The following is a 23,579-nucleotide window of genomic DNA, read 5'->3' on the forward strand; positions in this document are numbered from 1 at the left end:
AAGTGATTAATGATTACATAGTATAATATAGTAATATGGTGTATTATACTCATCGGTGAGGCGTAACTAGGGAGCTAGGGAGCAATAATTAAATATTTTCACTCAATAATTTAACATCTTTGAGGAATTCATTATGAAGTACCTTACACGTTTTATGTACAAACTACAGAGAATAATATACTCAGTATAGCATGAAATCGTGGGTATTGAGGCCTGAGGGATACCTACGATTATATAACCACTGTCATAATGCCATTGTCATTGACCTATAATATTCAATTGTATAAATAAATTCTTAGATCTGTATTCGATCGTTATATAATACCTACACGCGTACCAGGACACCGAGTAAGCATACGTATTATATTTTTGCACAGTTATACCAATATATACCTATAATAGATTCCAATGAAAATATAAATGTTTTTATAGAGATAAAAGTAATTTTATTATTAAAAGTTGAAGTGAGAATGTATACAGACGCTGTAGTCATGCAGGCATGCAGAAATGCAAGTGTAATGTATTATATAGTAATATATAATCCAGCTAAAACAAGTACCTCGGCATATATTTTTACTAAAATCTAAACAAAAGTAGATACGACACAGGATCGCGGTACTTACAAGTGATATGGAAAATGAATAAGTGAATAGAGGTACTATCTTCTGGATATGTTTTTTTTTATCGTATTATAATCGCTTACAACATATTATTTTATTAATTGTTGAAGTTAATAGTGTTTATTAATACTAAATGGATTGGTTCTATAACATGTTACAAAAAAAAAAACGAAATGAGTACATAAATTAGTTTATTGAAAAACATTGATTAAAAAAAAAAACGGAGGAAATCGCTCACCTGCTGTATAGTAGGACTGCATTTTCATTTAAATATATACATTAATATATAAAAAAGATTACTTTCTATTGTGCTTGTTTATTTCTGGTTGCCATTGGTTACATAATAACTATCTTATTTTCTATACCCAATGGAAACTTCAAACTCATCTACTCATCTATAAATAAAGAAATAAATATTCGACATTTTTAGTGGGTAAAAACAAAATTTTTGTGACCACCCTATACCCTATATGAGTTAAAAAACGAATCTGTTAACAGAATATTCAAAGAAATAATAATATACTTAATGGAGGAAAGTTTCAAGTCCTTACGAATAATTTAATTTAAATTACAAAAAAATGAAAAAAAAATTATGGTTTATTATTAAGGATAAATCATAATTATATCATGTAAATACGTTTAACGCATGACAACTTCAAACGCTCACACATTTGTAAAAAAACATCATGTATATTTTCGATATGTTTTCATATTTCTGTAACAATATTATGAGGAATGTTAAATTAAATGTTTAAAAGACAATTTTAAATGTCTATAAATAGCTCAAAAAAAGCCAAAATCTATTTTTAAAAATATTATGTTCATATAAAATGTTATAATATAAATATTTGATATAAAAACTCGTATCTCTACAGTTTTGTAATTCATTTTTAAATTACACAATTATAAAAAACAAAATCATTGAATTCGATTTATATTAAATATAATACCTATACAGTATACACATAGATACATTAAGCGATTAAGTATATTCATTCAGATCAATGCGGTCAAGTCTAAACCATATTATTATATTTTACACGGGACGCGAATCGCGTCATGATAAATAATTAACGAAAATCTATGATTATTGACTATAGATCCGTATCAAAATAATAAGTTGCGATTAAAATATCAATTTCTTATTCATTGTTAAAATATTCGTAGCCTATAGGGCTCAAAACATCACGATGTTATTGACTATTCCTAATAATTTAAATAATCGTATAAACTTTAATAGCCAATGGGTATCCTATATTATTATATAATATATAGTCATAATATAGAACATTATTTATAAAATTCATTTAACATAGCTTAATTAATCCTATAATATTATACTATATCATATATTCATAGAGATAAAAGTAGATGTATAGATATTTTATTAAAGCAAAACATTATCAAAACTATACAGTTGCATTGTTTTAATACTAAAGAGTAAAGACTTCCGAAGGTTTTACCAAATCGACATGACGTATTGTTTACCTACACTTTGTTACAAGCATAACATAATATATGCTGTAAACTTTACTTTAAACTTTATTATTAAAGGTATTAGGTAATAAGCTAGTATACCAAAAATATATAATTATATTTATAATACGAAATAATTTATCAAGTATATTTATTTAATATGGATAAGATGGTCAACTAATAACGATTTTGTGGTAGTATTCGCATTATAATAAAACAACTACTATGAAGAACATTTTGAAACGTTCGACACATCTAATGAACTATCAACCTTCCATTCATAAAAATCTGATAGCGCTACTGCAGTGAACTCTAAAAATCTAGATAGCACTTATTAAGACCTCTTTTAAAATCGAATTAACTCACTACAAAATACAAATCATTAATTGAATCAGTCAGAATATATGGAATTCAGTTATGAGATTCGGCAAATTCCTTAATTATTAAAACTCTTCAGCAGGAGTTTCAATTAATAGGCTTCCAACAAATATTAACAGATTTTTGGTATTTTACTAACAAGAATCTTCATAAAGACTTAAAAATATCTACTCTGTACAGAGCCGTGTTGTGGGGGACCTAGGAGGCATGCGCCCCGGGCGTATAGTTTAAAAGGGCGCCACAAAAATTGAAAATAAGAAAAATATCATGTTATTATAAATTTTATACAAATTTAAATTCACATATGGAGAATTACAATCCAGTAAAATTTATATAAAATTGAAACAGAATAAAAATTTTAAATACCTACAAAGTAAGAAGAAGATGTAACATAATCAATGTGGCACCAATAACTAATTTTATTAAATGACAACGACTGCAATGTACTAACAATATGAGACGAGAATGATACTGTCGGATTAGTCCTAGAATGAAACCCTCAAAAAAAGATACTTCGGGGAAGAACTAAGAACAGATAAATCGATGAAGACGTAGTTGAATAAGATCTAAGGAATATGAGAGTAAATAAATGAGAATAACTAAATGCCAAAAATTCTTAGAGAGTTGTAAAGGCAAGAAGAAGAATTTATATTGAGTTCACTCTATCATCCTAATACTCCCCACCACATAATACAAAGTATATTACCCGTCGACTTCAATATTTTTCAAATTCAACTACAGAGGCTTATGATACTATGATGATGACAATACATAAAGAAATTATAAAAATACAATATACATAGCCACATAGGTATAATAATAACTAAATATCTAAATACAAGTAGTATCCAGTATCCGCAAAGCTGTATTATATGATTTTTGAACTATTAGGTAAGTATAATAGTACTTTTATATTTTATTATTTATTATATGGAGCATTTAAGTTGTGTTTTATATTGCCATTATAATTGCTTCATATGAAAATAAAACTTGCAAGTATACTATCTATAGATATACATATCTATAGAAACAGAATAGCAATCAGGAAATATAAAAATACGGCTCACGGATGAATGAATATAAATGTAATGTGGGAATCAACTAATCAAGGAACAAAATTGTCAATATTTTTATGTCTGTAACAGCTGACGCCCAGCAGACAGTCGTAAAGACACAATCACAAAACTACGGCAACTATTTAAGTATTAATGTATTAACAATTTATAATACAATAATATTTACAACATAAACCTAAATTATAAATACGCAAGTAAATAAGATGTAGGCGCCTAATAAATACGGCTATATTGCAATATAGTTAAATTTACTTACGATATTGACGTCAAAATATATGATTACACAACGATAAACACGAAATTAATCGCTAGATAATGTAGCAAAGTAATGGCGTTATAATATTATCAAGCAAAGTTTATAGATATTAGATTTATATATAGGTATACATTATACATACAACGTTAACGTAGGTTAAATAAATAGGGTACTTTTATAAATAGTTAGTAAATTATAAATTAATTATAAGTAAAATTAAAATCCCGATCATCTGGACAACGGGCAGGCATAGATGACAGAAAGTGCATGAGATTGAATAAATGGATACGCCAAATTTAATACTCAAATTGTATATTATTTGAGTGTATCGCATATATTATTATTTATTACCTGCATCATATAAGTACCTAAGTATTATATGATACTGCAGACACAAAGGCATAAAGATAAAGCAGATGTATAGATATAACGTTACATTATGTAATACTCCCACGTGCCGCTTGTACTATAAAGTGATCTCTATACGTAAATACGTAATGATATATAATATACATACATAAATAAACGTAATATACAGGTAAGGTAAATAGCGTATCTGAATTCTGAATTTCTGAATCTTTTCAAAGGGGGTGGGAGGCAATTAAAATTCGTTAATACAATTCTTAACCGTGTGGTCCACACCGTTATTAAATATTAATCAACTTCTAAGACTTTTTTATAATATTTATAATTTATATCTTATTTTATTAAATACTAATTTAATAATTTTATTGCTATATATACAATTTAAAAAAACCAAAACTCAATTTTCGTGTAAGTGATGATGGTGGTGGTTGGTTGTGGTGGTGGTGGGGTTAAACATCTACTCATTATTGCTTCAAATAATATACATATGTCGATGTCGTCCAGTACCATCACTCATCAGGGAAACATAAAAATGGTATAAAACGCAGTTTTTTTCTGTTAAAGAAATATAATTAGTTTTTAACAAAAAAAAAAAATTTTGAAATTAATTTGAGTATTGAATAAGTTTTTAATAAGTATTTATTATAAGTTATTGGTTTTAAATTAGATGATTTTATTTTTGACCATTAAATCATAAGATTATTATAAAGATTATAATCGGTTCCAATAATGATTTAAATTAAATTATTGAATTAGATAGTTTTTAATCTAAATGCAGAAGTTAAATATTCATAAATTCCTCATATTTAGGTAATCGATTATATCATTTTCATAAATCATTACGTATCCTAACTAAACTCTCTATCACTTTCTCTGACTAGATCTATCTAGTAAGTATATTAAAGCTTGGAAAATGTTGAGCCCTGTGTCAATCTAAAACATTTTAAATGGCTTGGCTTATATACCAAAGATTTAGCAATTATAGAGCAGAACATGTTCCTAAAAATAGCTATCAAAGAGATAGATCAATAGATGGAAGGCTAATATTGAATGAACTATTAAATTGAAAAAGAAGGTAAAGATTTTAGATTATTATTAATATTATACCACAATAACATAATAACATGATTCCAAATTCAATAAGTATTTACTGAAAATCAATCAATAGGATATGTTTTACACATGAAGTGTTTTTAACTAAAAATATTTATTATAATGTAAGTAACTAATAATATTATCTTAATTAGTTTAAAATTAATTATAAAAGACATAATATTAATAAGAAAAATATATTCTAGGTTCAAAAAAAAAAAAAACTAAATCATTTAAAAAAATTTATAGCAAATGATATATTATACCAAATTAAATTAAGACATATATATATATATGTATACTTATACACTTTTATAGATTATAATAGTTAAAAAGTTATATAATAATAAGTATAATTCACTGTTTTAATATTTGAAATATTTTTAATTTGTGTTCTAATATGTTCTAATAAGTGACAAATAAGATTTTTTTTTCATTTTTTATTTATTTAATAATAAAAAAGTATACTCAAAAGTATATGTAAAAAAAAAAAAAATAGTATAAGAATATTTGTTATTTGATATTAATACATTATTATAAAATATTTTTAGGCCTTATATACTTTGGAATAAAAGTACATTTGTCTTATATACTCGTATTGTAATAATACTAATACACAATATCAATAGTCTTAGTATGATGTTAATTTTAACTTATAAATGAACAAATCAATAAATATAAATATAAATAAATTAAACAATAAAATATAACACATACAAGTTTTTAATTATAAAGTATAGGTTTAATAGTATGTATAAGCTGACTAAATTATAGTTTGTTGTTTATTTCAAACAATCTATTGGACGGAAACAATATTGCACTAATAGATATTTAGGTAAAACACAAAGCTTAAATCATAAAAACTAGATAAATATTTCATATAGGCTTGTATTAATAAGATAATTTCTATATTATGGAATCTTGTTTGTGTATAATCTTCACATATTTTGAAAGTATGTTCACTACTTAAGATATAATAATAACTACATAGGTACCAAATACTTTTTAAGACCAATTTTTTCAATGAAAAAATAACAAATCATTAAAATAAATAATAAATCAACATATTATAAAAAAAACACAAAACATAAATTTAATCTTTTAAAATTTTTACTGTCCAGAATTTATTTTGAATGCAACTACTGTAGCATGATCTAACTTACCTGGCACACCAAACATTTTTCTAATAATTTCCTTTCTTTTTTGTCTGACTTCTGCTTGAGCTAAGGGTTTTCCATTAGCATCTGCATATATTTCCATATCTTCCAATATACGGCGTTTAGCTGCAGTTAATCTGGTTACAAAGTCCAATAATAATGTTACTAAGTCTTTGGCTGTATCTACTGCTGGTCCCTTGCCAGACACTCCATTACGAATCAAATCCTCTGTTCTTAAAAGAGAAAGTTTGTGTCTTTGATATGCTTCAACACTGGGAAGCCCTAAATAAATATTTTTTATTTGTATGAGTAACATTTTTGAAATAAAATTATTATAATATAATACAAATAATGAATACCAGTAAAATGGCCAACCACAGGATCTAAATTATCTGATACACCATCAGAAGTAATAAAAACTATGTCATCCAAATCAACTTGTGTTATAGACAATGTCAAGTTTGACAGTTCTGGATTATGTCCATCAACAGGGCCTAAAGCTCCCATGACATCTCTCATGTCTCTCATTCTATGAACATCATGTGAGCCTTGAGTAAGTTCTCTGACACCATACTTGGAACTATACACATAACCCAAACTGTCACCAACATTACAACAACAAGCTACATAATGATTATCAACAGTAGATGGAAGTACTACAATTGCTGTAAGAGTAGTCAAAGTTCCTTCTTCTTGTAGAATCATATTATGGGCAGCGTGGAATGATCTCAATAAAGTCACGAGGACATCCTGCAATTATAAAAAAATTATCTCAATATGAAAACAGAATAATTAATTTACAAAAGGATATTTTACATAGAAAACCAATTTAATCCCAGTTAACATTAGCCTTAGTGTTTAGATATATTTCAATATCATTAAAAGTTTTACATTTTATTTTGCTGTGTTGAATTAATAGTTATAAAGTTAAGAAATAAATTTCATTAAAAAAATTACAAAATGTTTATATACATTATACTTTATTTAAAGTCAGAATGTTCATAAATTTCAAATTTTACATTCTTTTATAAATAAATTATTTGTTTTCTCTGTGTATTTTAAATAAATTAAAATATTTAAAAAAATTAATAAAAACTTAACTATAAAATAAATAATATTTATAGATTATAGTCATGTATCTTTATTTTTTTATTTTTAAAACTGTTTAAACTAAATATTTACTGTAGTGTTTTTAGGCGATTCTTTGTCTTTTGTAAACAAAGTTTTGTTTAAATAGTCAATACAACCATGGACAGCAGATCTAGCTGCAGTCCTTGACTTGACCCCCCAGTTAACACCATCTGCTAGAACCATTATTGCAGAATTCGCTCTGGTTACAATGGCAAAACAATCGGCAATTGGATCACCTGTATGACGATGTGTTATGGGATGGACTTCATATAAAGAACAACTAGCACCATATGCATTTGTATGTGGAACATTCCAATTCTCAACACCAGCTACCAATGGATGTCCTAGAAATTATAAAAATAGTTAATATTTAATAAACAATATTAAATGCATATTTAGTAAAAACTCACTAAGCTTTTTTAAAATATTTTGTTTAGACTCGACATTCAAAGTTTCATCAGTTGAATCATTATTTGACGTACTTACTTTCTTTTCTCCATTATCTAATGATAAAACAATATTATTTAATTTGGTCATTTATAATTAATAAATTAATTGTACAAAAAACTTACTCTCTTCTTCAAGATTATCAATAAAATTAATTTCTGGATCACTTGCCGACAAATGTTTTTCTGTTTGATTAACAGAAATAAGACCACCATGTGGCCCAGTCAATGATGATACCACTTCGTAACTTTTAATGGCACCTAATTGTTGAGGTGGTACTTCTTGCGGAGTTCTCCCATGTAAAATAATTGGTTCATATTTTTGGACTTCATGGCTGAAATCATTTGTTAAACAAATTGTGAAATTTAATCTAATTAGAGTTATCACACTATCCTGAAATTTGAAAATTAACTACCCTAATACTAATATATATCTAAACCACATAAACCATAACAATTATCTACAACAAATGTGAGCTCAAGTTAATTCAAATTAATACTGACAAATCGGAGTAAATTATATATACTTAAAACAATTTTTGTAAGAATGTCATCAATTAATTATAAACAACATTCTCATCCATGTTCAGAACGTAAATTAAATATATAAATAGGTATATTATTAGATAAACTACAACTTAAGATCCTCATTGTCTTAGGGGAGAAAGAATATCAGTCAATATTTAATTATACCTCATCCACCTTCTTCTAAATTTCAAATTATCACTACATAAAATTCTTCTAAACATAGTTATAATACACAAGATAACCAGGGCTTGTTTTGTCTTGTTTAGAATAGCAAGCTCATATCACATCTTTTTTGACACTCTAATAAGAAGCCAATTCAGTCAATTCAATAAAGTTCACTGAGGACACTGACAATATTCCTTGGTATGTATCAAACCTTGCCTTACATAACAACTTAAAAGTTCAAACAATTACTGAACAAGACCAAATAATGTATTAATGTTATTACCAACATTTAAATATGCACTATTAACCAATTATTTTTCTTAAGACCATAACATCCCTAAGAAACCCAACATGCAGACATAAATTATGTAAAATTAAATTAAATTAAGAAGATATACAAATGGATAATTTTTTCATTGTGTTGTTCAGATCATATACTATTAATACATTTATAAAATGTATATTCATTATCGTATTATTGTACAGATTATTAAATTTAAAAAAAATTGACTTACTTTAAATAAAATAAAAAATTATAATCACTCACCCACTAAGATATTTTTTAATGAAACGATTTGAAGCGTTTTCGTCATTTCTGGACTCTGATGGCGCTGAAAATTGCCTAAAGAACCCAGAGAATTTCTGCCTAAAAGATGGCATATTAATTATTTTTTTTTATCTTTATTATAAATAAAATTTCATAGTTTTAACAAATCCTTTTGATTTAACATTTTAATAATTATTTCTTTCGGTGTACACTTTCTGAATAAATAAATAAGCTTATTATTCAATAAAGAAACACGAAAAGGAAGTATCGTCTACACATCATAATACATCGAGAACTGACTAACAAATAGATTTTACTTTATCGATAAAGATAATATCAATTATCATTTATCTATGCATGCTGAATGCTGATAATATGAATGATGAATTGTTCAAAACTGATATGAGTAGGGGTGCTCAAAGTAGGTCATTTAATGTATTTTCTTGGTAATAATTATATCTCGCATTAACGCATTGCAAAAATTTGAAAACGACAACATTTACTCGTGTCTCGTGAACTAGAATTTTTCTTTAGAATATTTACAGACTACGGTCTACTATTCCACGTATTGTATTACATTTACTATTACCTTTTCACCTATAATTATAATGATAAATTAATAACTCATAATATTAAATCGAGAATATCTATCGAATATCATTTTTCCGATCGGCGATCATTTGATATTAAATAAAACAGTTTTGATGTGTCAAAAAGCCACAGAATTTTATGCTGAGGCGCACAACACAAGACATATTTACCTGGCCTTTACAGTTTACACCCAAATTATCCCAAAATCGTAACACACTAGTACATTACACACTTATAACTTATAAACCCTTAAAAAATTAAACATCTAAAACCCATTAAAACGAAATGATTTTTTTTCTAAACGATAGAATTAAGAGATTAAATAATAATTATTTTATAAATTCCGTATCCATATGAATATTAGTTTTATGTTAAAAGTATTTACCTAATTAAAAATAAATTAAAAAGGTATTAAATACTCATTAAATAACACAGGTAAAAATATGTTTGTGTATATTTAGGTCATTTATATTATAATCAATATATCTAATATTTTTTTCTGAACATCTAGACACTCATATTAACTCGAATAATAACAATTATTGACAATCAAATGTTTGTTTAAATAATTTATTCCAGTGTTTGAATAATGAAAACATAAATAAATTTAGATATCCAGTACTACAGTCTGAATTAATGATACAGGTGCAAAACACTGATATATTTATGTTTCATTAGACTCAATTGCTCAAGTCTATGAAAGACAAACCACCTACATAGTACTTAGTTAACAGTTGATGTTGAAACAAAGTGTACATTTTATAAAAATGTGTATCAAATTTAAACTTAGAACCTACATATTTTGACACCACAAGACTCAGTCCATAATGGTAGGCAGATAAAAGAAGAAGTACTGCCACTTTTTGGAAGAATTGTTTTTATTAGTTCAGTTTAAATGTAATAAATGTTATATTATTTTAACTATATTATAAACAATCCATTATGAAAATCATAAGTAATAATTACAAAGTTGAAACATTTATTTCAGCACATAGTGTCAATATTTGGATTTAGAAAATTATAATTAATAAAATCAATATCTCAATACAAATACAAGAGAAAATAGAATGCTTTAGTTTTATATAATTTTCCAGAAATATTAAAATATATATATTTATTTATTTAATATTTAATAAAAATAAAAATTTAATAATAATTATTAATTAATGTGATGTGGTTTTTCATATTTAATTTTAACAAAATAATGTGACCAATATGGATTGAAAGTATACATTAGAGATACCATAGTCCATAGCAATGATCACTTATTTTACTTTTTAGTCTTTAATTTTTATACATTCTTAGTTACAAGTAATGATGTGATTTTTACTTACAAACTACCATTTTATTTCTTCATTGTTTTTTTTTTATTATTTATACATTGAACATGTGATTAATGAAAATAATACTTGATAAAAACATTATTTTAATCAATAAAAACACAATATCTGCCCTTATTTTTATATTACTATCATAGTTTTAATAGTAACAATTACTTAATTTAACAGGATCAATGCATTTAATTATTCATAATAATTAAAATATCATATAAATGTCTTAAAATACTACTGATCCGATAGGTTCTGCTCTGATTGCACTCAAATCTATTGAGGAATCCATTGTTTCATCTACTTCACCGATTATAGCACTGAAAAGTAAGTTAATAACTATATATAATAAAAATATACACGTTCAACCTTAAACAATTATAAAATTAATGTTATTTGTTTATAAAATAAGCATAGACGAAATTATAGCAAAACAAATTAATTATCAAATAGGTATAGTTAAATTAATTAAATAAAATAAAAAGAATGATCTATGTTCATTAAAAAAAATTATAATTAGTAGAACATATAACATATAACATATATAACACATGAAAATAATTTAAGCACTGAGTTCTGCACTCAATATTCATATAACAGGAATATTAATTCTATGTTTAGTTAATATACTGGAAGTCGAATGGAGTAAATAGTTACATTTGAATTAAGGATTTAATATATTTGAGCCAAGAAGATCTGAAGAAAAATTATTCAGTGTTGTAAACGTCAGGAGCAAACAAGGCATGCATTACATGTATAACCACAATATAATTTAATGAGCAATTATAAAACAAAATAATATATTATATATTAATAAAAATTATTATAAAAACTTATATAGATATAAATAATTCATAAATGTAATATGAAATATGATAAATAAATTTTTTATTGATAGAAGATTATCAATTTTAGAATTTCAGTATTAAATATACATATTTTTGTTGAAGGAACTTATAAATTTATCAATTTTAGAAAGTTTTCTAAAATTATATGTTTATTTTAATTAGTGAATTGTTGTTAATATAAATAATATTACTAAACTTAAAAAAGATTTCACAATGGTAAATTTCCTAATTTATGTAAATACTTAATAGTAATAGGTCAATAATATTAATGATCACCAATTATTTTTTTATAAGACCTAAAATGATTGTTCAATTTTTCATTATAAAATATATTATTAGATAATATTATTATTATCACACATTTATTAAGTGTAAATGATATATATAATATATAAATATTGAATGTATTATAAATGTGTTTCTCCTCTATAATCAAATTAATTTTATAAACAATTATCATAGTATATTGTATAAATATCAAAATCAACAATTCAAAATGTTTATAAGCAAAAATAAAATTGAAAAAATAATAATATGACACAAAGTTAGATTAGACACTATATGATATTAGATACTTACACATTGTCACCGCGAATGAGATGTAAACCTAATATAATTTGTTCAACACCTTGATTCGGGCTATATACACGTTCATGGCTGTCATCTAAAATTATATTTATAGTTTGATCAAATCCTTTAAGTGTTCCCTGAATAAAACAATTAGTTAATAAGTTTTTATTTATAAAATCATATATTTATTTAGTAATGGTATAATTACCACAAAGTTTCTGCCATCTGATGTTATAATAGAAACAGTATCTAACATTAAAACAATAAGAAAAATAATACTTAAACCATATGACAAACAAAGAATACCATAAAATTAAAACAGTTATTAATAAAATCCATTTTAAATTGATTATTTACAAATAATAATATTTTGCTCATTCTGTGGAGCTACAATACTTAAATTAATACACAATGTGGTAAAGGTAATTAAATTAATTTCAAAATATTTTAAAAACTAAATATCAGCAGATATCTTCAATTTTTAACCAACAATGTAACAATGAACTTAATAAAACATTAATTATATTTTTTTAAGGATACGGTTCACATAGCTCTCCAATCCTGAACTCATTGTAATACTCAGAAGTACAGCAAATTATAATCGAGGCTGAAAATAAAATAGTATAAAAAAAATTTTAAGGTAAACAATTGTACCAAATATCAACTAAGTGCATTTAGTATTTCATAAAAATATAACACCTATACACATACAAATCAATTGAGTACACACAAAAATATTATAAAATAGATATTTCACTTACAATTTGTCAAAAACCGACCTAGAAGAAATGTACAAATACTTGTAATCAAAAACTGATTGAAATTTAATTTAACAAATGCATAGTTATTAATAACTACTTATGAAAATTTTTAATAAATAAGAAAATAATAATAAAAATGTCAGTCGGCACACGACTATACACAAAATCAAATCGCGGTTTACTTATTTTTCGGCGTTAGAATGATAAGAATAAGTATTATCATTCATCGCTGTTGTCACCATCATTATGATAACCTGCTACCCAGTAATACCACAATGTGATAATTTAAATTAAATGTTTATATTTTGCACAGCCTTCTATATAATAATAATATAGATTATATAGAAGTCTGTGGTATTGTTTTTGTCATTTCATTTTCGTAAACGATAAAAATAAAATAGTTTAAGTTCTTAATGAACTGTTCTTATAGTTTCTTACTGGCTACTTGCTCTTTGTGTAAGGCGTTTATCTCGTTCAGCGTTCATGCTCAATGCTAAATGCTCAATGCTCATACAATAGTAAGAACTGAATTCGCGGGTCATACCTCAAATGTTCTTGTCTTGAAATAATAAGTATCATATTATTTTTATACCGAGTGATTCATCAAGCATGCTCTAACTTTTTTTCTTCAATGATGCAATTAAATATTCTAAATCTAATTTATAGAATTTTTAAACAAGTATTCTTGCTAAAAATTGAAACAGTCTATTACTATAATACTACTATAAAAAAAACCTCTGAAATCCAATAAGTATCTAACTTCCAGTGAATTCATCTCAGATAATCCCCCCCCCACACCAATAATTAATATTGTAAATATTAAATATTTATTATAGTTGATCTATTTTTTTAAATTATAAATATTGATAAATTAGTATTAATATTAACATTTTCTATCACCATAGCTTTCAAATTTTCCAAGTCCATTATATCATGAACCTATTATCCTTAGTCTACAAAGTTTTTTTTTATTAATATTATTATAAAAGTTAATAGATCTACAAAGTTAAATAATTTGAAAATTGCTGAGTCAAATTTTGTTTTTGATGTCATATTTTACTGAAAAGCTAAATAATTTTCTCTAGAAAAAGAAATTCTTTTTTTTGTGTACATGAAAAATAACAGTTGGTATCTCCATAAGACACTATTTGAGTAGAATAAAAAATCTCAATAAATTGAAATATGATCTTTGGGCATATTTAAAAATTCCAAAAAATCAGATATTTAATAACTGTATTTATTAAGTAATGAGGTATTACACTATTACATAATTTAACCAAATTAATTAATTTTAATTTTTAACACATAATATTTAATTAACATAATTTTTTTTTTTTTTTAATAGCCTTAATATCTTAATTAACACAGCTCAACAACTAAACATGCAATTAACCCATTTATTTGGATACATTGAAACTTAAATTATACAGGTAGTCCAGATGCTTTGTCACTCAACAGTTTCTGTTTGAAAATAAAACAAGAACATTAATTATCATTATGTAATATGTAAACAGGAATTATCATAATATTCTGTCCAGCAAAAGAATATTCCATGGTTCAACAAAAAGCAGTTTAACTACACATCCCCATTATAACTCCTACCATAGTAGAACCAGTCACAATGGGAGTAACTCATGTGAGGATGCACAGACATGTTTTCTTGTTGGACAGAGTATAGTCTCATCATAAAAATACTTACTTTTATTATGGAAGCAGAATGACAAACTGAAAGTCCCACGTTACGTATTAATGTTGTAATAGCAAGCGGTACCACATTATTATGGCTACCATACATTTTTTGAATGCCATCAACGCCTAACATAATTGGTACATTATGACGCTGTGCAGCAGTTTCATAATTTAAAAGTGCATTTAGATCTCCTATAAAGGAAAACATAATATAAATATTTAAAATCAGTATATTATTTTAGAAATTATGTATGATACTATCTAAATACTACTAAGTAGATATTACAAACCAATATCAGCTCCTGTTAATACTGATTGGTTAAGTTGATTGCTTAATTCAATAACATCATTAAAACCTAAATTAACACCTTGGCCAGCCAATGGATGTATTCTATGTGCAGCATCTCTAAGGTAAATATTTAGTAAGTTAGTTTAAAATGAAATAAAAAAAAACTATTTTTAAAAACCTATAATTTACCCAACTAAAGCAACACGCTGACCAACATATCGACATGCATGTCCAAAGCCTAATGGGAAAGATGCTCTACTATCTTTTATTAAATCAATGATAACTGGTGGAGTAAATTTTATTTTTCTGTTTTGATTATTCTCATCATTTGATTGATAACACTTATTGAGTACTTTAGACACTATACGAGCAGCATCATCTGCTAATAGTAAACTACTATTGTTAGATTCTTTTTCTTCCTAATTCATACATAATTATTTATAAAACAATTGATAGTAATACTTTTAAATGTTAAACATTTACCGATAAACCATAATTTAAAGAATCAATAAATTCATTGTCATTCAATTTTGCTAATCGATTTGCTTCTTCATAACTTGTTGTCCATACAAGCGAACATGTTTTATTATCCAACTGTTAGTTGATAACACAAATTAAAATATTAAAATATTAAAACATTTAAAATATGCGTAAAAGTTATAACATTAATTATGAATACTTTTATTTATATTCAATGGTTATAATAAACTTGATTGAAAACTCACAGGTAACACTGCCAATGGACCTAACTGAGCAAACTTTTGCCAAGCAACATGTCCTTTATAAATATCATCCTGAAATACACAACCTATTTAACAAAAATAACTTTAAATAGTTCATAATTCAAAACATTTTTACTTCATTAGACTGTATATGTAAAGTTGCTACAACTGCACGTTGACCGTATTCCCAACTAATAAATTGCTGACCATTAATGGCAGAACGTACTTTAGAACCATATCCATCTGAGCCAATCTAAGGATATAAACAAATTCTTTTTACTTTTATTACATATTTTCAACTTAAATTTTTAGTATATTTTACTTACTAAGAGACTAGTTTCAAAGAAAGTCTCTCCATTAGCCACTTTAACAGTAACCAAATCTTTAGGAGAATCTGGCAAAATACATTGATTAACCCGAGAATCGTAATTTACAGTAATATTTTGTTCTTCCTTAATTTGTTCATACAATGCTCCGAGAATAGTATCGTTTTCAACAATATATGCTAAATCATCATCATTATTAAATGTTAATATGTTATTAACACCACCACTTCTACCTCCACCAGAGTTCCAAATCTAAAATTTAGATTAAGTGGTATAGAAAATATCTTATTTAATTTTTTTAAACACTCACTCGCATTTCTTTGACTGCATTACAAAGTCCTAAATCGCTAATAGTTTGCCATGCTCCAATTGATTGTAAAAGTTGTACACTCGATTTGTTCACAGCTGAGACTCTATTACTGTAAGAATTATCAAGTGTATTTTTCTTTGCATGCAAATCATATTGTTTACGATTTGGACCTCCTTCTAATAGAAGGATAGACATACCACGTAACGCAGGTTCTTTAGCTAAAACATAATGTTAACATTGATAAATACTTAAATGTGAATAATTTGAGAAATAGTTACCCAATTTACAGGCCATTGCACAGCCCACCATGCCGCCACCAGCTATAACAATATCATAGTATTTTTTACTCGAAGAATAATTTGCAACATTACTCAGAGACAAATATAATCGCTTAGCAGATGAATTTAATGACATCATGTTTATCTTCAGATGTATAGATATGTGAAGAAAATATAAAATTCTTATTTTGGAAAATTTTTTTAATTAGCACATAAATTACATCAAAAATATAAGACTATTATACAGTTAGCAGTATGCCAGTGTGATAACATAACACAAAAAAAGTTATTCAAATAAATTAGTCATAAGTAAAATGTTTAAATATAACTGAACAAAATATATTGTAGTAACTAAAACATGACTGTTGTGTTGATAACATTGAATAGAACAAAAATGGTGCCGAAACTTCAGAGTAATTTAATATTGAACTATGCAACACGAGAACACAACTTGATTGTAATTAAATTTAAAAGCATTTAAAATTTAAATATTTAATTATAATGGAATATTGAAAAATTAGTGATTACAATACCCGAGAAAAAGTAAATAAGGTTGAACAATTTGATATTATATAGATAATAATTGGTATCAATATTACATACAATAAAAAAATAAATATACTATGATAATTTTATACTTGATTTACATCACGCAATAAAAATAATATGAATATCATGTTTTATAATAATTTTGTTTTCAAATTATAGATGAAATTGTATAATATACATTAATTATTTATGAAAATAATTTGTTATCATAACTCCTTATAATAAATACTTAGGTAATATAATATACAGTATTAAGGTTACCACTTTATCAGAAAGTGATAAATGTCAAATTTCATGAGCTCATAGATAACTCTTTCTTTATTCAGTATACTGTAAACATTATAAACCAATTCAATATTTATTAATTATTTTATATTTAATATTATATACATTTTTTATTGTTATATATCACGGATTAAAATTGGATTCCAGACTCCAGTTATAAATGTATGATTGATATCAAATTCTGTTATATTGTTGAATGCGTAAATTATGACTGACAAAAAGTAATTCTAAAGTTGATCACCCATCAATTTGTACGTAATTGAAGTATACCTATTATACGAATTCAATTGTTTTCTCAATTGTGCTGATTCCGTGACAAAAGAATCAACGGCGGTGATACTTCAAAGGTGTTATTGATTTTTTTCTAAATTCATCATAAACCATAATACATTTAACATATTATAAAAACTAATTTCAACCAATATCTTAGAGATAATTTAAATATTTATTTTATTTATTGTCAACCGGCATCTCTGGTAATGTCTGAGAGAGCATATTAACACTGTGATCTATTTTATGGTCTCACACTATTGATTTCTACAACAATGAAGTGAACTTGATAAATGCTAATAAAATTATTGTTTTCAGAATTGATTTTCAAATTTGGTAATTAAATATTTCATGAGTTTAAATAAACCAGAAAAAATGCCTTCGTTGGACGCAAATGTTGTAAAAATTGCGGTTGAAATGGAATCTGAAAATCCACAACTTAAAGAATTCAATCAAAAAATACCTTTAACTAACATAATCCAGGACTTGTGTAGTGGATGGGACCTAACTGATCCTGAACAATATGCATTAAAATTTTCTGAAAAAACTAATCAAAACTATGTCACTGAAAAAAATAGAAATGAAATTAAGAATGGTTCTGTCTTAAGACTTGCATTTTCTCCTTCAAAGATTGCATATGACATTTTACAAACACTTCATTCTGAAGGATCTGAAGACAAAAATGAAAGAACTTCTGCCCTGCAAAAGTTAGCAGAATGCAGTATTGATATAACATTTGCTCTTGAATTCATTAATAAACAAGGATTGGCACTGATTATTAGTTTGATTGAAAGAGGTTAATATAACTAATAATTATATTTTTGTATTAAAACTTCAATAATTTGAATACTTGAATTATATTTGGTTTTAGGTAAATGTCAAGGAGCAATGTTAGCTAATGCACTAGCTTCATTTGTCGAGTTAATGGACCATGGAATTGTATCTTGGGATATTTTAGAAACTCCATTTATTAATATGGTTGCCAGTTATGTTAATAATCAAACATCTAGGCCACAAGAAGCAAAAGTTGTACAATCTTCACTATCTATATTAGAAAGTATTGTTTTAAACAGTTCTGCTAAGTATGGTCAAGTAGAAAAAGAAGTAGGATTTCCTAACCTTGTACTGCGTCTTGAAAATCAAAACCCTATTATACAACAAAATGCACTTTCTTTGATAAATGCTTTATTTTTGAAAGCCGATCCAGCTAAAAGAAAAATTATTGCTAGTACCTTATGTACTAAACAAGTTCGCAATGTTATATTGCAAAATATCATACAAACATCATCTGGTGAAGTTGGATCTGAAATGGCTCATCAACTTTATGTTATGCAAACACTGTGTTTTGGATTGCTTGAAGAAAGAATGAATACTAAAATGGACCCACAAGATCAAGATGCTCATGAAAAAATTAAGGTAGATATCCATTTATTATTTTAATATTTTTATTTTTATTTATTTTCAAATTTAGGAGTTGCGTAAGATTGCATTTGAATTGGATACAATTAGTGGTGGAGATGCTAGTCGACGACAACTTAGTCCATTTACAAAAGATTACAAGAAATTGGGTTTTAAATACGACATAAACCCTGCATTGGATTTTACAGAAACTCCACCAGGAATGTTAGCTTTAGATTGTATGGTATATTTTGCTCGTAATCATGTTGATGCTTATACAAAAGTAAGTTATAAATTACAAAAAAAGTGTTTTTAACTGATTCTTTTACATCAATTTTAGGTTGTTCTTGAAAATTCATGTAGAGCAGATGAACATGAATGTCCTTTTGGCCGATCATCTGTTGAATTAGTACGCTTACTTTGCAATATACTTAGAATTGGTGAACTTCCTAGTGAACAAACTACTACATACCATCAAATATTTTTTAGCCATGATCATCCTTTCCATGAATTATATTGTGTTTGTATTGTATTACTAAATAAAACATGGAAGGAAATGAGAGCAACAACAGAAGATTTTGTCAAAGTAAAATTTAAAAATATAGATTAGTTAATCTGTAATTCATTTTTTTTTTTTTTTATTATAATTTTTTTTAGGTATTAAGTGTTGTACGGGAACAAATCACTAGGTCTTTAGGCTCACAACCAGCCAATTTGGAAAAACTACGACAAAAATTATCTACTCTTACTTATTCTGAAATAACTAATTTATGGCAACAAGAACGTACTTCTAGAGAACAATGGGAGAGCCATGCTCGTCCTATAGTACAACTTAAAGAGTTGGTTACACCTGAGATTGTGCAACTTATTAAAAAACAACGACTCAACTACATGGTTGATGGGACTCGATTTACTAAATATTCACAACGCGGACAGGTTAATGAATCAAAAATATTCAATAAATCATAGAATAAATTGTTGGTTTACAAACATAATTTTTTTTTTTTTTTTTAGAGAGTTAAAGATAAGTTTTGGTTTGTAAGATTATCACAAAACCATAAAGTTTTACACTATGGTGATTGTGATGATAAAAGCGTTCCTACAATTGAAGAACTTCCAAATAAGTTAGGAGTGGTTGACATCAAAGCATTACTTACTGGTAAAGACTGTCCTCATATGAAAGATGCCAAGTAAGTTTATAATAAATATGAATGAAATAGTATAATAAAAAATTCCAATTGAATTTATAATTTTATGTTTATAGAGGCCGAAAATCAACACATCAACTTGCTTTTTCATTGACTTTAGATTCTGTAGAAATAACACCCCTTTATTTTGTCGCTCCAGATGAAATGGTTTATGATTATTGGGTTGATGGAATAAATGCATTACTAGGTAAATTAAATTATATATTTGAGTTAAATACATAAACCCAAACCACTAAACCTCTGTACAGAACATAATCCTCTAGATTTAAAACATAAAAATATTTCAAATTCATATTCTTTTATTTTGGTTTGTATTGATTACAAATGTATCATTAATATATTTAATAAGTGTGTGTTGTAATGTACCAAATGTATCTACTAAAAATACTTAAAATTCCTTTAAAGATGCATTATCTTGTACATATATTTTCAGTGAATTCATGTTATGTATACAATTTTTATTTCCATAGTGATAATTTAACACTATAAAAATTATAAAGTCAAAAAAATGTTTATATTTAGCTCAAAGATGATTCTATTTAAACTAATATAATACTGTTATAATACTATTAAGTAAAGTGACTGGTAGAAACTGTTGTTTCACTAAACTTGTATGTTATATAAATTGTATTTATTATTATATAGGAAATAAAATGACAAGTAAAGAAGCTGAAAATGATTTGGAAACATTATTATCGATGGAGATAAAGCTTAGACTTTTAGATGCTGAAGGAGTTGGTGTAGATATTCCTCAAGATCCACCTCCTGTACCTGCTGATCCACCAAACTATGAATTCTGTTATGACTTTAAATGAAGTTTTCAAAAAATATTTCATGACCAAATTATTCATTTATATATTATACATTTACTATCTCAACTACTAGTTTATTAGGGTACTAGTAAGTTATACATTTTTTTTATGGTATCGCTACAACGGATGGAACTATATGTAAACAATATTTTCTTCTATTAATACCAGTAAAGTAACTTGAATAAATATAAGTTTTAAAAATTATCTATTTATTTACTAGTTATTTACTTGTAAAATTTGTGTATTTTAATATTCAATAGTATAGGAGTATAGGATATTAACCTATAAGGGAATCAATATATTTTTATACATTATATTTTTTTTATATACGCCATATGATAGTTTAATAGTATTTATTTATTCCATTACTCACATATTTATAATATTTGTTAATAAGATTATTTTTTTTATGTACTCATTCTAGTCTTTAAAACTGAAAAATGTATTTTACATTATATTTAATATTAATATAGAAATGATTAATTTTAATTTTATTATTTTTTTTTAATATAATATATTAACTTTGATACTCACTTAAATCTAAAATCCTTACTGAAAATGTAAACATTTTAATTATAGTAAATTTATTCCATGTAAAAGATAATTATTATTTTTACATTTTAAACTTCAAAAATTGTAATTAGTTTTTCACAAATTTACAATTTTTAATGATCCTAGAATAGTTGATTAATGCGACTACTGGGATATACATTTTAAAATATATTAACGTTTTTCTTGTGTAAGTAATCTCAATTCATAGTCTTAATCCCAAAGAAAAAAAAATTGAAAGTTATAATACAATAAATAATATTATATAATTGCATTTTGTCAGTTGTTTTTATATTTTTTATTACACTAAACTACAAAATTGTCAAATTTCAATTATAGATAGGTACTTATTTTTCAAGACATGAATACATGATCACAAATTAAATAGCTAAAAAAATGTCTCATCTTAATTTCTTTAAAGGTGGTGATCAGTTATATTAGCCTTTTGTCAATCATACTGACTGACCTAGTAATGCAATGATACTTTTGAGAACTGATTTGAATCTGTGATTAAGTCTACTTGAAATTATATCGGTCGGTCAATTTTCTCAATTTTAGCCCCCTAGTTCATATAAATTTAGTTTGAATATTTTAAAATGTAGGAATTTTTTTTAGTTTTGTTTATGTTATTTCATAGGAAAACACGAATAGTTTGACTTTTCCAGTCTTCCAGATGAACGTAAAAATAACAACATTATACAATAAACCAGTAATAAATTGTTTATAATATATTTTTATATTCACGCATTTTGAGCTATCTACTCTGATACAATTTTTCTATTATTATTTATAATAAATACGTACGATATAGAAATGGGATGTAACCATAGGTGCAATTTGGGGAGACTTGAATGTGCTTTTTTGAAATTGACACACCCAAATTATTTCTTGATATTTAGATTTTAATAATAACAGGTACTATAACCATAAGATAACATAAAAAAGGGGGCTTCAGCACCCCCAGTTTAATTATTGAAATTACGTTCCTCGTATATATTATTATCATCATCGTCAAATAATAAGAAGTAAGAATAACATACTTGATTCAACTTATAAATTCGCTGTGACAAATACAAATGAAAAACAAACAATTAGAGTAAGAAAATAAATGTTACATGATCAAATATTTATTTCAACAAAAGATTGTTTTCTGACATACCTACATAATTTAATGATTTTAATGTGATTTTACAATGATTTATTTTTAGAAATTTAGAATATTATCTAATATTTGATCTTCAAACTTCAATACATTATGTTTTACATACAATTCTGTATATAGTAATAATGAGCAAGAGTACTGTTATAGGTGTGTTTCCGTACAATATTGAATTGGACAAATTATTTTAAATAAATATGAAAAATTGATATTTAGCACGAATTAAGATATTATCTTTAATAATGATTTAAAGCCGTGCTTTTAGCATAGACTTATAAGTATAGGCGCAAATAGTGTTTGAAATTTGGAGGTGTTTGGTGGGGGGGGGGGTAATAGCTCAATTATATACTGGATTTCCAACATATTATGTTGTTAAATCATTATCTAGTTTTTTGGGGG

At 25.6% G+C, this 23,579-nt stretch overlaps 4 protein-coding genes across 4 annotated transcripts; 1 reads left to right on the forward strand and 3 right to left on the reverse strand.

The window, feature by feature from the left end:
• Positions 1-5,992: 5,992 nt before the first annotated feature.
• Positions 5,993-9,519, reverse strand: LOC113548265 (PP2C-like domain-containing protein CG9801). Its single transcript, XM_026949062.1, has 6 exons — positions 9,239-9,519; positions 8,125-8,333; positions 7,963-8,055; positions 7,604-7,896; positions 6,781-7,171; positions 5,993-6,703 (listed from the first exon to the last, which is right to left on the reverse strand). The coding sequence occupies exons 1-6, from the start codon at positions 9,349-9,351 to the stop codon at positions 6,375-6,377; spliced, it is 1,428 nt and encodes a 475-aa protein (XP_026804863.1). The 5' UTR covers positions 9,352-9,519; the 3' UTR covers positions 5,993-6,374.
• A 1,757-nt stretch (positions 9,520-11,276) lies between these two features.
• LOC113560333 (U6 snRNA-associated Sm-like protein LSm8) lies at positions 11,277-13,522 on the reverse strand. Its single transcript, XM_026966139.1, has 5 exons — positions 13,337-13,522; positions 13,116-13,182; positions 12,784-12,824; positions 12,585-12,712; positions 11,277-11,477 (listed from the first exon to the last, which is right to left on the reverse strand). The coding sequence occupies exons 2-5, from the start codon at positions 13,144-13,146 to the stop codon at positions 11,387-11,389; spliced, it is 291 nt and encodes a 96-aa protein (XP_026821940.1). The 5' UTR covers positions 13,147-13,182; positions 13,337-13,522; the 3' UTR covers positions 11,277-11,386.
• A 1,070-nt stretch (positions 13,523-14,592) lies between these two features.
• LOC113560332 (ubiquinone biosynthesis monooxygenase COQ6, mitochondrial) lies at positions 14,593-17,487 on the reverse strand. The gene is made up of 10 exons (XM_026966138.1): positions 16,951-17,487; positions 16,673-16,890; positions 16,363-16,614; positions 16,173-16,289; positions 16,040-16,108; positions 15,798-15,908; positions 15,504-15,733; positions 15,316-15,431; positions 15,036-15,217; positions 14,593-14,797 (listed from the first exon to the last, which is right to left on the reverse strand). The coding sequence occupies exons 1-10, from the start codon at positions 17,087-17,089 to the stop codon at positions 14,759-14,761; spliced, it is 1,473 nt and encodes a 490-aa protein (XP_026821939.1). The 5' UTR covers positions 17,090-17,487; the 3' UTR covers positions 14,593-14,758.
• A 349-nt stretch (positions 17,488-17,836) lies between these two features.
• Positions 17,837-21,833, forward strand: LOC113560416 (engulfment and cell motility protein 1). The gene is made up of 9 exons (XM_026966277.1): positions 17,837-18,131; positions 18,373-18,850; positions 18,926-19,470; positions 19,526-19,735; positions 19,793-20,038; positions 20,110-20,388; positions 20,467-20,642; positions 20,717-20,847; positions 21,306-21,833. The coding sequence occupies exons 2-9, from the start codon at positions 18,406-18,408 to the stop codon at positions 21,473-21,475; spliced, it is 2,202 nt and encodes a 733-aa protein (XP_026822078.1). The 5' UTR covers positions 17,837-18,131; positions 18,373-18,405; the 3' UTR covers positions 21,476-21,833.
• The last annotated feature ends 1,746 nt before the right edge of the window (positions 21,834-23,579 follow it).

Source organism: Rhopalosiphum maidis, chromosome 1 (genome assembly GCF_003676215.2).
Source record: "Rhopalosiphum maidis isolate BTI-1 chromosome 1, ASM367621v3, whole genome shotgun sequence".
NCBI classification, from domain to species: domain Eukaryota; kingdom Metazoa; phylum Arthropoda; class Insecta; order Hemiptera; family Aphididae; genus Rhopalosiphum; species Rhopalosiphum maidis.

Coding starts and splice junctions, on each gene's coding strand:
- LOC113560416 (XM_026966277.1), top strand. CDS start 18,406: ATGAGTTTAAATAAACCAGAAAAAATGCCTTCGTTGGACGCAAATGTT. Junction 19,471..19,525: donor ATGCTCATGAAAAAATTAAG/GTAGATATCCAT, acceptor TTTCAAATTTAG/GAGTTGCGTAAGATTGCATT. Junction 19,736..19,792: donor ATGTTGATGCTTATACAAAA/GTAAGTTATAAA, acceptor CATCAATTTTAG/GTTGTTCTTGAAAATTCATG.
- LOC113560333 (XM_026966139.1), bottom strand. CDS start 13,146: ATGAGTTCAGGATTGGAGAGCTATGTGAACC. Junction 12,825..13,115: donor ATTGGAGAGCTATGTGAACC/GTATCCTTAAAA, acceptor TTTTAATGTTAG/ATACTGTTTCTATTATAACA. Junction 12,713..12,783: donor CAGATGGCAGAAACTTTGTG/GTAATTATACCA, acceptor TGTTTTATTCAG/GGAACACTTAAAGGATTTGA.
- LOC113560332 (XM_026966138.1), bottom strand. CDS start 17,089: ATGATGTCATTAAATTCATCTGCTAAGCGATTATATTTGTCTCTGAGT. Junction 16,109..16,172: donor TACATATACAGTCTAATGAA/GTAAAAATGTTT, acceptor TGTGTATTTCAG/GATGATATTTATAAAGGACA. Junction 15,909..16,039: donor GTCCATTGGCAGTGTTACCT/GTGAGTTTTCAA, acceptor ATCAACTAACAG/TTGGATAATAAAACATGTTC.
- LOC113548265 (XM_026949062.1), bottom strand. CDS start 9,351: ATGCCATCTTTTAGGCAGAAATTCTCTGGGTTCTTTAGGCAATTTTCA. Junction 8,334..9,238: donor ATTAAAAAATATCTTAGTGG/GTGAGTGATTAT, acceptor AAATGATTTCAG/CCATGAAGTCCAAAAATATG. Junction 7,172..7,603: donor AATCGCCTAAAAACACTACA/GTAAATATTTAG, acceptor TTATAATTGCAG/GATGTCCTCGTGACTTTATT.